At 40.0% G+C, this 12,931-nt stretch overlaps 1 protein-coding gene across 2 annotated transcripts in view; it reads right to left on the reverse strand.

Annotated features, from left to right (window-relative positions):
* The window catches only part of LOC120998279 (amine sulfotransferase-like), a 43,139-nt gene extending 30,760 nt beyond the window's left edge, over positions 1 to 12,379 (reverse strand). For both annotated transcript variants that reach the window (XM_040428902.1, XM_040428903.1), the window contains exons 1-4: positions 12,242 to 12,379; positions 11,841 to 12,011; positions 7,133 to 7,338; positions 5,655 to 5,784 (exon numbers count right to left, since the gene is read on the reverse strand). In XM_040428902.1, coding sequence (XP_040284836.1) covers positions 5,655 to 5,784; positions 7,133 to 7,338; positions 11,841 to 12,011; positions 12,242 to 12,251 — 517 coding nt within the window. In that variant the 5' untranslated portion in view covers positions 12,252 to 12,379. The remainder of the gene's footprint in view (positions 1 to 5,654; positions 5,785 to 7,132; positions 7,339 to 11,840; positions 12,012 to 12,241) is intronic.
* Positions 12,380 to 12,931: the final 552 nt, after the last annotated feature.

Raw genomic sequence — 12,931 nt, forward strand, 5'->3', positions numbered from 1 at the left:
ACCACCCAAAAAAAGAAACTACACCCCTCAAGGTATTCAAAACTGACTTTACAAACATTGTTTTAGGTGTTCCACAAGAATTAATGGAAAATGGAGATGAAATTTCAGAATTTCTCTTTTTTGGCAGATTTTTTATTTTAATCATTTTTTTCTGCTAACAAAGCAAGGGTTAACAGCCAAACAAAACTCAATATTTATTGCCCTGATTCTGAAACACCCCATATGTGGCCGTAAACTGCTGTATGGCCACAAGGCAGGACGTAGAAGGAAAGGAACGCCATATGGTTTTTGGAAGGCAGATTTTGTTGGATGAATTTTTGGACACCATGTCCCATTTGAAGCCCCCCTGACGCACCTCTAGAGTAGAAAATCCCAAAAACTGACCCCATTTAAGAAACTACACCCCTAAAGGTATTTAAAACTGATTTTACAAACTTTTTTAACCCTTTAGGTGTTCCACAAGAATTAATGGAAAATGGAGATGAAATGGAGATGAAATTTCAGAAATTTTCACTTTTTTGCCAAATTTTCCAATTTAATAATTTTTTTGCAGTAACAAAGCAAGGGTTAACAGCCAAACAAAACTAAATATTTACTGCCCTGATTCTGTAGTTTACAGAAACACCTAATATGTGGTCATAAACTGCTGTACGGGCAAACGGCAGGGCGCAGAGGGAAAGGAGCGCCATGTGGTTTTTGGAAGGCAGATTTTGCTGGACGGGTTTATTTACACCATGTCACATTTGAAGACCCCCTGACTCCAAACAAGTGACCCCATTTTGGAAACTACGGCAAAAGGTGGCAGTTTTGTTGGTACTATTTTAGGGTATATATGATTTTTGGTTGCTCTATATTACACTTTTTGTGAGGCAAGGTAACAAAAAAATAGCTGTTTTGGCATCGTTTTTATTTTTTATTATTTACAATGTTCATCTGACAGGTTAGATTATGTGCTATTTTTATAGAGCAGGTTGTTACGGATGCGACAATACCAAATAATATTTGAAAAAAAACATATTTTTAGTGTCTCCACATTCTGAAGGCCATATTTTTATTTATTTTTTTGGGCGATTGTCTTAAGTAGGGTCTCATTTTTTTCGGTATGAGAAGACGGTTTGATTGGTACTATTTTAGGACTTTTTGTGATGTGAGGTGACAAAAAATGGCTTTTTTGACACTTTTTTTTTTACAGTATTCACCTGAGAGGCTAGGTCATGTGATATTTTTATACAGCAGGTTCTTACGGACGCGGCAATACCTAATATGTATACTTTTTTTATTTATTTAAGTTTTACACAATAACAGCATTTTTGAAACCAAAAAAGTAATATTTTAGTGTCTCCATATTCTGAGAGCCATAGTTTTTTTTTTTTTTCGGCGATTGTCTTAGGTAGGGGCTAATTTTTTGTGGGATGCGGTGACTGTTAGATTGGTACTATTTTGGGGGGCATACGCCTTTTTCACCGCTTGGTGTTGCCCGTTTAGTGATGTAAGGTGATAAAAAGTGTTTTTTTAGCACAGTTTTTATTTTTATTTTTTTGACGGTGTTCACCTGAGGGGTTAGGTCATGTGATATTTTTATAGAGCCGGTCGTCACGGACGTGGCAATACCTAATATTTATACTTTCTTTTATTTATTTAAGTTTTACACAATAATATCATTTTTGAGACAAAAAAAATCATGCTGTAATGTCTTCATAGTCTGAGAGTCATAGTTTTTTTTATTTTTTGGGCGATTGTCTTAGGTAGGGACTCATTTTTTTCAGGATGAGTTGACTGTTTGTTTGGCACTATTTTGGGGTCCATATGACTTTTTGATCGCTTGCTATTACACTTCGTGTGGTGTAAGGTGACAAAAAATTGCTTTTTTGTGGCACTGTTTCTATTATTTTTTTACGGTGTTCACCTGACGGGTTGGGTCATGTGATATTTTTATAGGGCTGGTTGTTACGGATGCGGCGATATCTAATATGTCTACTTTTTTTATTTATTTCACTTTAACACAATAATATCATTTTTGAAACAAAAAAATATGTTTTACTGTCTCCATGTTCTGAGAGCTGTTTTTTTTTTTGTGATTTTCTTATGTAGGGTCAAATTTTTTGCGGAATGAGGTGACTGCTTTATTGGTACAATTTTGTAGGACATAAGCCTTTTTGATCATTTGGTGTTGCACTTTTTGTGATGTAAGGTGACACAAATGGCTTTTTTTGACACAGTTTTTATTTTTTATTTTTTATGGTGTTTATGGGACAGCATGGATCATGTGATATATTTATAGAGCCGGCTGTCACGGACGCGGTAATACCAAATATGTCTATTTTATTTATTTTTTACTATTTTTACTATTTTTTCTTATTACGTAATTGGAGATTTTTTTTTTTCTATGTGAAACTTTTTGGGGGGATTTTTTTTTATAAAACACTTTATTTTTTATTTTTATTTTACACTTTGTGTCCCCCAAAGGATCATACAAGACCTCTCGGGGACATTTGACTTCATTTTTTTTTTTCACTATTGATTTCTCCTGTAACTGGGGCTGACTATACTGTGCTGTACAGCCTCAGTGCAGGGCTAAACGAGGTCTGTGAAAGACCCGACAGCTCCTGCACTCTCCCGACCCTGGTGGTCACATGACCATATGGCCATAGCGCTTCCTCCTCTGTATACACAGCACTCGGTGAGTGCTGTGTATACAGCGATCTAGAAGGCAGGGACACCTGGGAACTGTCCCTGCCTTCTCTCTGTGTGTGCAGCTACAATCTCTGAATGGACATTCCAGAACGTCCATTCAGAGTTAATCATCCACCCATAGGACGTTTATATCCTATTGACGGATGTGAGGTGGTTAATAGTACGGGCATTTTTAGACGCGGCTATGTTTATGTTTATATTTTTTGTTATCTATGTATTTATTTTTTTATTCTACGGAAAGGGGGGTGATTTAAACTTTTATATTTCTTTATATATTTTTATATTTTATGATTTTGAAGCTCGTATTTGAGCCTACAAAATTCTTTTATTTTTTATTTTTTTTATTCTGAACAATCATGGTCCATCGATCCATGATGAGAGCAGAATTGCTCATTTATTGGGGTTAAATGGAGGAGATTTTCAAACTCTCATGTAGATTGAAATTCGCAGCATGTAAATTGTTTGTGTGGATTTTTAAGGCAGATTTTACCTTTGCAATGCAAAGGGTGGCACCTGGGTCAAATCTGTGACAAAATCCAAAAACTTAACAGATGTAGATTTTTGTGTGGAAAATCCACAACTAAGCCAGTTCTATTTTACACCAGTTTATAAATGACCCCAATTGTATATTTATTTTGCCTTTCCCTTCACTTTAAAGAGGTTGTCCGGTCCCAAAATCAAAAATGTTTTATGTGCTCCTAACACCCCTCACCATGCATACATATGCCCCCTATACCTGTTTTTCATGTCTGCGCTTTCCTTCCTCCGTGGAAGACATGAGATTATCCTGGCAGATCTGTTTACTTTCCCCTTTTCTTGTTTTGTTGAATACATAACTTTATTGATACACAATCCTGGCTGCACTGCACAGTGATGAGTCACAGGCTGGACACGCCCCCAGCTCCACCCACTACCACTCCTGTGTCCATGTTACTACACCCAGACAGGAATCTACTTCTCACCCAGTGTCTAAATCCCATTACTGACCGTCCACGGGCTCTGCCTTCACATGTGTATCTAATCCTATCCTGTGTGATACAGCCTGCTGAGCTATGTATCTAATCCCATCACTGACTGTCCACAGGCTCTGCCCTCACATGTGTATCTAATCCTATCCTGTGTGATACAGCCTGCTGAGCTGTGTATCTTAACTCATCACTGACCGTCTGCAGGCTCTTCCCTCACCATCTCCAGAGTGTGATAAACAGCTGGAATCAGCAAGTGTATCTAATCACATCTGTATCTAATCCTATCCTGTGTGATACAGCCTGCTGAGCGGTGTATCTAATCCCATCTCTGACCGTCCACAGGCTCTTCCCTCACCATCTCAAGAGTGTGATAAACAGCTTGAATCAGTAATCGTATCCAAACACATCTGTATCTAATCCTATTCTGTGTGATACAGCCTGCTGAGCTGTGTATCTAATCCCATCACTGACAGTCCACAGGATCTTCCCTCACTATCTCCAGAGTCTGCACATGACTGTATCCATTTTACGATGCACATTTTTTGCAGTCCCATTGAGTTCCATGGATTTGAGGTCCTCATTTTGAGGACCAGAATAGGACATGTTCTGTCTTTACTGGAACTGACATACGGATCTAAAAAACACACTGATGACGTCCATGTGCTTTCCACATCCGTATGTCAGTTCTGCGAAAGATTGAACATGTCCTATTCTGGTCCTCATAATACAGATCTAAAACCCATAGAACTCAATGGCACTGCAAAACAGATACGGTTCTGTGCACGAGCCGCATAACTTATACTCAGCGCCCATAATAAAGACATCCACAGTGCCCCCATAACAGTGACATCCACAGTGCCCCATAACAGTGACGTCCACAGTGCCCCCATAACAGTGACGTCCAGAGTGCCCCATAACAGTGACGTCCACAGTGCCCCCATAACAGTGACGTCCACAGTGCCCCCATAACAGTGACATGCACAGTGCCCCATAACAGTGACATTCACTGTGCCCCCATAACAGTGACATCCACAGTGCCCCCATAACAGTGACGTTCACTGTGCCCCCATACCAGTGACATCCATAGTGCCCCAATAACAGTGACATCCACAGTGCCCCCATAACAGTGACATCCATAGTGCCCCCATAACAGTGACATCCACATTGCTCCCATAACAGTGACATCCATAGTGCCCCCATAACAGTGACATCCACAGTGCGTCCATAACAGTGACATCCACAGTGACCACATAACAATGACATCCACAGTGCCCCCATAACAGTGACGTCCACAGTGCCCCCATAACAGTGACGTCCACAGTGCCCCTATAACAGTGACGTTCACAGTGCCCCCATAACAGTGATATCCACAGTGCCCCCATAACAGTGACATCCACAGTGCCCCCATAGCAATGACATCCACAGTGCCCCCATAACAGTGACATCCACAGTGCCCCCATAACAGTGACATCCACAGTGCCCCCATAACAGTGACATCCACAGTGCCCCCATAACAGTGATGTTCACAGTTCCCCCATAACAGTGACATCCACAGTGCCCCCATAACAATGACATCCACAGTGCCCCCATAACAGTGACATCCAGATTGATCCGGCACTAATGAATTTCAATGGAAATGAATGCCGGATTCAGCATTCCGGCAAGTGTTCAGGATTTTTGGCCGGAGAGAAAACTGCAGCATGCTGCGGTATTTTCTCCAGCCAAAAAACGTAAGAGGGACTGAACTGATGCATCCTGATGCAGACTGAACGGATTGCTCTCCATTCAGAATGCATTAGGATAAAACTGAGCCGTTTTTTTCCGGTATTGAGCCCCTTGGACGGAACTCAACACCGGAAAAGAAAAATGCTAGTGTGAAAGTACCCTAAGTTTCAGGTACAGCATAGAAAAATTGGTAAGACATGCAATTTTTTTTTACAAAAATTATGATTAACAATATAAAATACTTTAAATTGTCATAGTTTACAATACCTTTTCCTGCCATGTACCAGTCAAAAAAAGCGTCCCATGTAATGTTTGCCTTCTTTAAACTGGGAAAAAGTTTACAGAAATGATAAAATGAAACCATGTTATCCTTTGGATTTCTGTACACATAAATTATCTGCAAAGAAAAAAAAAGAAATCTAATTTAGCCATGTGTTTAAAATATATTTTTGAATAGGCAAATAATAATTTTATTCAAACAAAATTCAAAATCATGTGTAGGTACTCCCAGAAATGCAGGCACATCATCAAAATAATAGCGTATTGTCGCCAATAGTCTCCAACCTGTGGGTTTGCAGCTTTTGTAAAACTACAACTCCTAATATACTACCCTGATTATCTGGACCACCAATAGCCCACCTATGCTAGGCTTAAGCAGAGCAGCAATGGTACATGCAGGGGCAGCATACAGTTCTCAGTGCGGCCTCAAAGGAGTCCATACTCGTATACACAGCAGTGTACGAATGGACAGATTCTAAACTTCTACACCTATTGCGCTAGGAAAAGTAAAAATAAATAAAGTATATCATGCATTCTTCATAGCACATTTACAAAAGGTTTTAATAATGTTTAGCTGAAGGTTTAACACTTTAACATGTTAGTCCCACCCATAGAAATATGTATATAATGTAAAGCTGTATATAAGGTTTTTTAGATAGTCTATGGTTAATGACATCAGTTTGTTAGCTCTTATGGTCAAAATTCAGCCTCCTTTTTTCTCAGTGGGGGTGTTAATACACGCTTTCTATATAGTACAAATATCATTTTACTGGCGATGTGTGAAGGTTCCCTGACACTTCTGCAATATTTGTGAAAATGAGTGTGGTCTTCCAGTTTTATACTCAGTTCTTCTTTAAATTATGGAAATACCCAACACCAAGTGAGATGTGGCATTGTTCCGTAACGTGGGCTGTAAACCTCAATCCTTGTGGCACTCTTCTATTTAACTTTTTGTATATATGCCACTGGAATAATTTGAAGAGTTGCAATTATTAAAAGAGCTGTTGTGCTGTTTAGGAGAAATGTGCTGCCTACATGTTACCAACATACAGTACTCTCAAGACTGAAAGAGGTAAAGATACTTTATGTGGGGCAGGTGGTCTTAAAGTTCAGGACATTCTATGGAAGTCACACCACAAAGAACTGCTAAAGCAATATTGAGACCCTGCAGTCGTGGGAGAATGGGCATACCACACATGACACAAGTCAGCAACTGTGAGGCCCTGTACAGACACTTTAGGCCTTGGATTGTTGAACTATCACTCACTGCTCTTATCCTTGGTCAATTTTCTCAGTTGTGGGTAGATCCCACTACTACTCAAGTGAATGTGAGCTGAGCTACGGTAACCCTGTACGGCCACTGCAAAAATAAATGGCCGGCAACTGTAGAGAACAACTAATTGGTGGGGTGCCAGGAGCTCAGAAACCTTCTAATAGATATTTTTTGGTATACATGAAGTTAGTACTTTTCCTTTTGGGGTCCTCAATTCCTCTGGTATCAGGTAATACGGCAGATGTGTAGAAAAAAGACGAGGAGAAGGACGGTTGTTAAAATCAAGATTTTCCAAATTATATTCAATCCATGGAGATCTTCTTGAATTGATATCCTCCGTCATATTTATATGAGCTTCACAAAATATCAGACATAGAATCTGTTGCAGCCAAACAGTTCCTGTGGGAAAAATAAGTAGAACTTTTAAATGAGAGATACAGTCAGGTCTATAAATATTGGGACATCGACAGAATTCTAAAATTTTTGGCTCTATACACCACCACAATGGATTTGAAATAAAACTAACAAGATGTGCTTTAACTGCAGACTGTCAGCTTGAGGGTATTTACATCCAAATCAGGTGAACGGTGTAGGAATTACAACAGTTTGCATATGTGCCTCCCCCTTGTTAAGGGACCAAAAGTAATGGGACAATTGGCTTCTCAGCTGTTCCATGGCCAGGTGTGTTATTCCCTAATACCATTAATTACAATGAGCAGATAAAAAGGTCCATAGTTCATTTCATGTGTGCTATTTGCATTTGGAATCTGTTGCTGTCAACTCTCAAGATGAGATCCTAAGAGCTGTCACTAATCAGTGAAGCAAGCGATCATTAGGCTGAAAAAACAAAACAAACCCATCAGAGATAAGCAAAAACATTAGGCGTGGACAAAACAACTGTTTGGAACATTCTTAAGAAGAAGGAACGCACCGGTGAGCTCAGTAACACCAAAAGACCTGGAAGACCACAGAAAACAACTGTGGTGGATGACCGAAGAAATCTTTCCCTGGTAAAGAAAACACCCTTCACAACAGTTGGCCAGATCAAGAACACTCTCCAGGAGGTAGGTGTATGTGTGTCAAAGTCAACAATCAAGAGAAGACTTCACGAGACTGAATACAGAGGGTTCACCACAAGATGTAAACCATTGGTGAGCCTCAAAAACAGGAAGGACAGATTAGAGTTTGCCAAACGACATCTAAAAAAGTCTTCACAGTTCTAGAACAACATCCTATGGACAGAAGAGACCAAGATAAACTTGTACCAGAGTGATGGGAAGAGAAGAGTATGGAGAAGGAAAGGAACTGCTCATGATCTTAAGCATACCACCTCATCAGTGAAGCATGGTGGTTGTAGTGTCATGGCGTGGGCATGTATGGCTGCCAATGGAACTGGTTCTCTTGTATTTATTGATGATGTGACTGCTGACAAAAGCAGCAGGATGAATTCTGAAGTGTTTCGGGCAATATTATCTGCTCATATTCAGCCAAATGCTTCAGAACTCATTGGACGGCGCTTCACAGTGCAGATGGACAATGACCCAAAGCATACTGCAAAGAGTTTAAGGGAAAGAAGTGGAATGTTATGCAATGGCCAAGTCAATCACCTGACATGAATCCGATTGAGCATGCATTTCACTTGCTTAAGACAAAACTAAAGGGAAAATGCCCCAAAAACAAGCAGGAACTGAAGACAGTTGCAGTAGAGGCCCGGCAGAGCATCACCGGGGATGAAACCCAGCGTCTGGTGATGTCTATGTGTTCCAGACTTCAGGCTGTAATTGACTGCAAAGGATTTGCAACCAAGTATTAAAAAGTGAAAGTTTGATTTATGATTATTATTCTGTCCCATTACTATTGGTCCCTTAACAAGTGGGAGGCACATATGCAAACTGTTGTAATTCCTACACCGTTCACCTGATTTGGATGTAAATACCCTCAAATTAAAGCTAACAGTCTGCAGTTAAAGCACATCTTGTTCGTTTCATTTCCAATCCATTGTGGTGGTGTATAGAGCCAAAAATGTTAGAATTGTGTCGATGTCCCAATATTTATGGACCTGACTAAGTAATCGACAAAAGAATAATCACTTAACAAATAACATTTAATTCATACAAATCCTAAATAAATGTCATACCTATTGATCTGTTCGATTGAGCCATATATATGGAAGCATGACCACGGATCATGGTATAGCTATAAAGTACATAGAGAAATAATTTTAAATTAACCCCTGTAAGGCTAATTTCCCACATGCGGGAAAACAATTTGGCAGGCTGTTTTGGCAGAGGAATGGCCTACCAGAGTTCACCATATCCGGCCTAGATACTATGGTGCACTGCCAGACCCCATTAGCTATAGTTAGATCCCGCAGGTTTCTGGCCGCATGAGAGCCAGTATTTGGCCAGACAAAAACTGGTGCACGCATTGGTTTTTGTGCTAGTGTAAACCCAGCACATGTCGGAAACCGGTCAAATCCCCACTGGATCTCATTATAGTCAATGGGATCTGGCAGTGCACAGCCGAATCCAGCTAAGCCGGATATGGTGAACTCTTTCAGGCTGTTCCTCTGCCAAAACAGCCTACCAGCCTGCTTTACTGCATAAGTGAAAGTAGCCTAAGACAGGCTTACTTGGAATCTTTAGAACAAAACAACCTTTTTTAGCTTTTCTATCGTCATATTCCAGAGACATAACTTTTTTTATTTTTCATTCAAATGTAGCTATCTGCAGGCTTATATTTTTGTGGAATGAGTTGTATTTTTCAATGGCACCATTTTGCGGTACAAATAATTTATCAATTAACTTTTATTAACTGTTTATGAGGGAAAGGGGGAAAGGAAAAAAAACAGCAATTCTGCAATTTTCTTTTGTACTTTAAGTTTTATGTGAGCCGTTCCTTTAAAGGGGTTATTCGAGACTAAATTCAACATCAATGCTTGGCTTACCCTTGGTGGTGGTGATACTCACCTAGTCCCCGTTGCTGGATTCGATCTGTGTAAGGCCCCCTGCACACAACCGGTTTTTTCCCCGTTTACCGGCCGTTTTTTGCGTTCCGTATACGGAACCATTCATTTCAATGGTTCCGCAAAAAAAACGGAATGTACTCCGTATGCATTCCGTTTCCGTATTTCCGTTTTTCCGTTCAAAGATAGAACATGTCCTATTATTGACCGCAAATCACGTTCCGTGGCTCTATTCAAGTCAATGGGTCCGCAAAAAAACGGAACACATACGGAAATGCATCCGTATGTCTTGCATTTCCGTTCCGTACTCTATGTAATTACTGTATACTGTATATGCCATACGGAAAAACTGAACAGAAACAAAAAACGGATCCGTGAAAAACAGACCGCAAAACACTTAAAAAGCCATAAGGTCGTGTGCAGGAGGCCTAACTCCCATACCGACACTTCTGCTCCCCTCTGCAGCGATATCAATATCTGTCAAAGAGGGGGACATGTAACCACTGCAGCCAATCACAGGCCGCAGCAGGGACCTTCTCCCCTTGATTACATGTGACGTCACATGTGGCACAAGGGGAGCAAGTCATTGCTACAGCCTGTGATTGGCTGCAGCGATCACATTTTCCGCGTTGACAGATTGTGATATTGGAGCAGCGGAAGTGTTGGTCCGAGAGCCACACAGACCAAATCTAGCAGCGGGGACCAGGTGAGTTTCATCACCACCGCGGGTTGGCCATGCCTGGAGGTCTAATTTAGTTTTGAATAACCCCTTTAAGGCCCCTTTCACACGGGCGAGTATTCCGCGCAAATGCGATGCGTGAGTTGAACGCATTGCACCCGCACTGAATACCGACCCATTCATTTCTAAGGGGCTGTTCACATGAGCGGTGATTTTCACGCATCACTTGTGCGTTGTGTGAAAATTGCAGCATGCTCTATATTCTGCGTTTTTCACGCAACGCAGGCCCCATAGAAGTGAATGGGGCTGCGTGAAAATCGCAAGCATCCGCAAGCAAGTGCCGATGCGGTGTGCGATTTTCACGCACGGTTGCTAGGAGACGATCGGGATGGAGACCCGATCATTATTATTTTCCCTTATAACATGGTTATAAGGGAAAATAATAGCATTCTGAATACAGAATGCATAGTAAACTAGCGCTGGAGGGGTTAAAAAAAATAAAATAAAAATTTAACTCACCTTAATCCACTTGATCGCGTAGCCCGGCATCTCCTTCTGTCTCCTTTGCTGAACAGGACCTGTGGTGAGCATTAATTACAGGTAAAGGACCTTTGGTGACGTCACTCCGGTCATCACATAATCCATCACATGATCTTTTAACATGGTGATGGATCATATGATGACCGAAGTGACGTCACCAAAGGTCCTTTACCTGTAATTAATGCTCACCACAGGTCCTGTTCAGCAAAGGAGACAGAAGGAGATGCCGGGCTACGTGATCAAGTGGACTAAGGTGAGTTAAATTATTATTTATTTTTTAACCTCTCCAACGCTAGTTTACTATGCATTCTGTATTCAGAATGCTATTATTTTCCCTTATAACTATGTTATAAGGGGAAATAATACAATCTACAGAACACCGATCCCAAGCCCGAACTTCTGTGAAGAAGTTCGGGTTTGGGTACCAAACATGTGCGATTTTTCTCACGCGAGTGCAAAACGCAATACAATGTTTTGCACTCGCGCGGAAAAAACGCGGGTGTTCCCGCAACGCACCCGCACATTTTCCCGCAACGCCCGTGTGAACCCAGCATAAGAGTTCAGAACAATAGAGAAGGTCCCATGTAAGGATCCACACAAATTTTTACTGAGCTATATTCCCTAACAGTATACTTTAAAATGTAATGTGACTTGTTCAGTCAAAGGGAAGCTAAATTAAAATGCACATTAACATTTTACTATGGTTGTAGAGATTACCTGATTTTGGAAAGGTGACAAGAAACACATCATTGTCTCTAACTGTCATATCCTTCAAGGAATCTATAACTTGAGCCGTTGTATAACCAGTTTGGAAATATGTGCCTCCATATTTGAACAAGAAAGCATCATAGGCTGCCTGAAGTTCTTGGTCCATTGCTCTGTCAAAACCTGCAAAGTTTAGAAATTATATTAATTTTAACAATGTTACAAGCTTAGCGATGGATATGATATGTGCAGTTGTGAAAATTGCTGGTATATTAAATACCTAGTTATATATACTGTATACAGTAAATAGAACAATATAATTTGAGGCTACAATGATGCACTTTAGATAAGGAATAAAGGCATCATGCAAAACACTTACATTTATAGGAAAAAGTTAGAGAGATGGTGCTCACCTTCAGACATGATGCCTAAACATAAATTCAAAGGCAACTGAAAGCCTAATGGGTAAAGAGCAGGAACAGATTCAAGAAATTGTCATCACTTATAAGGCAGAAGTATGACGAGAAAACTCAGCCCTGATCTGTGCGCACCCACTCAGGAGCTTCTACATTTTTACATGAACACTCCCTATTCTTGACATTACTACTGAGGATATGATCCTAAATGTGTTACTGCTCATAGTCATTTGTGCTGCCTGCCTAGTGTGATGTAAAGAAAAATGCATTAACATATATATATATTTTTTTTATGAAGGGTACTTATGTTTTGTGATTCTTCTTATAAAAAATCTATACTAAAATGTGACAGACAATAAACATTAAAAACTATATATAAGACCTATGATGTACAATTGAAAAGTAGTACAAGGTTCTATAAAATAGTTCTTATTAAATTTATATTAAAATCCATAATTATACAAAGGTAAAAATACAATTGCCAGGATACGGCTTGGTCAAGCATTACATCGCCTGGGTGTAATAACCATGCAACATATATAATAAAAAGTTATTAAATAAATTTGTTATCCAGTGATATATGAGATGACCACCAAAACTTGCTGTACAAATTGTTCTACTAAAGGGTGGTACTCTCAAAAAAAGGAAGATGAGGCCAATATGTACAAAATGTAGGTGAATTGAAAA

The sequence above is a fragment of the Bufo bufo genome, chromosome 4, assembly GCF_905171765.1.
Source record: "Bufo bufo chromosome 4, aBufBuf1.1, whole genome shotgun sequence".
Lineage (NCBI taxonomy): Eukaryota > Metazoa > Chordata > Amphibia > Anura > Bufonidae > Bufo > Bufo bufo.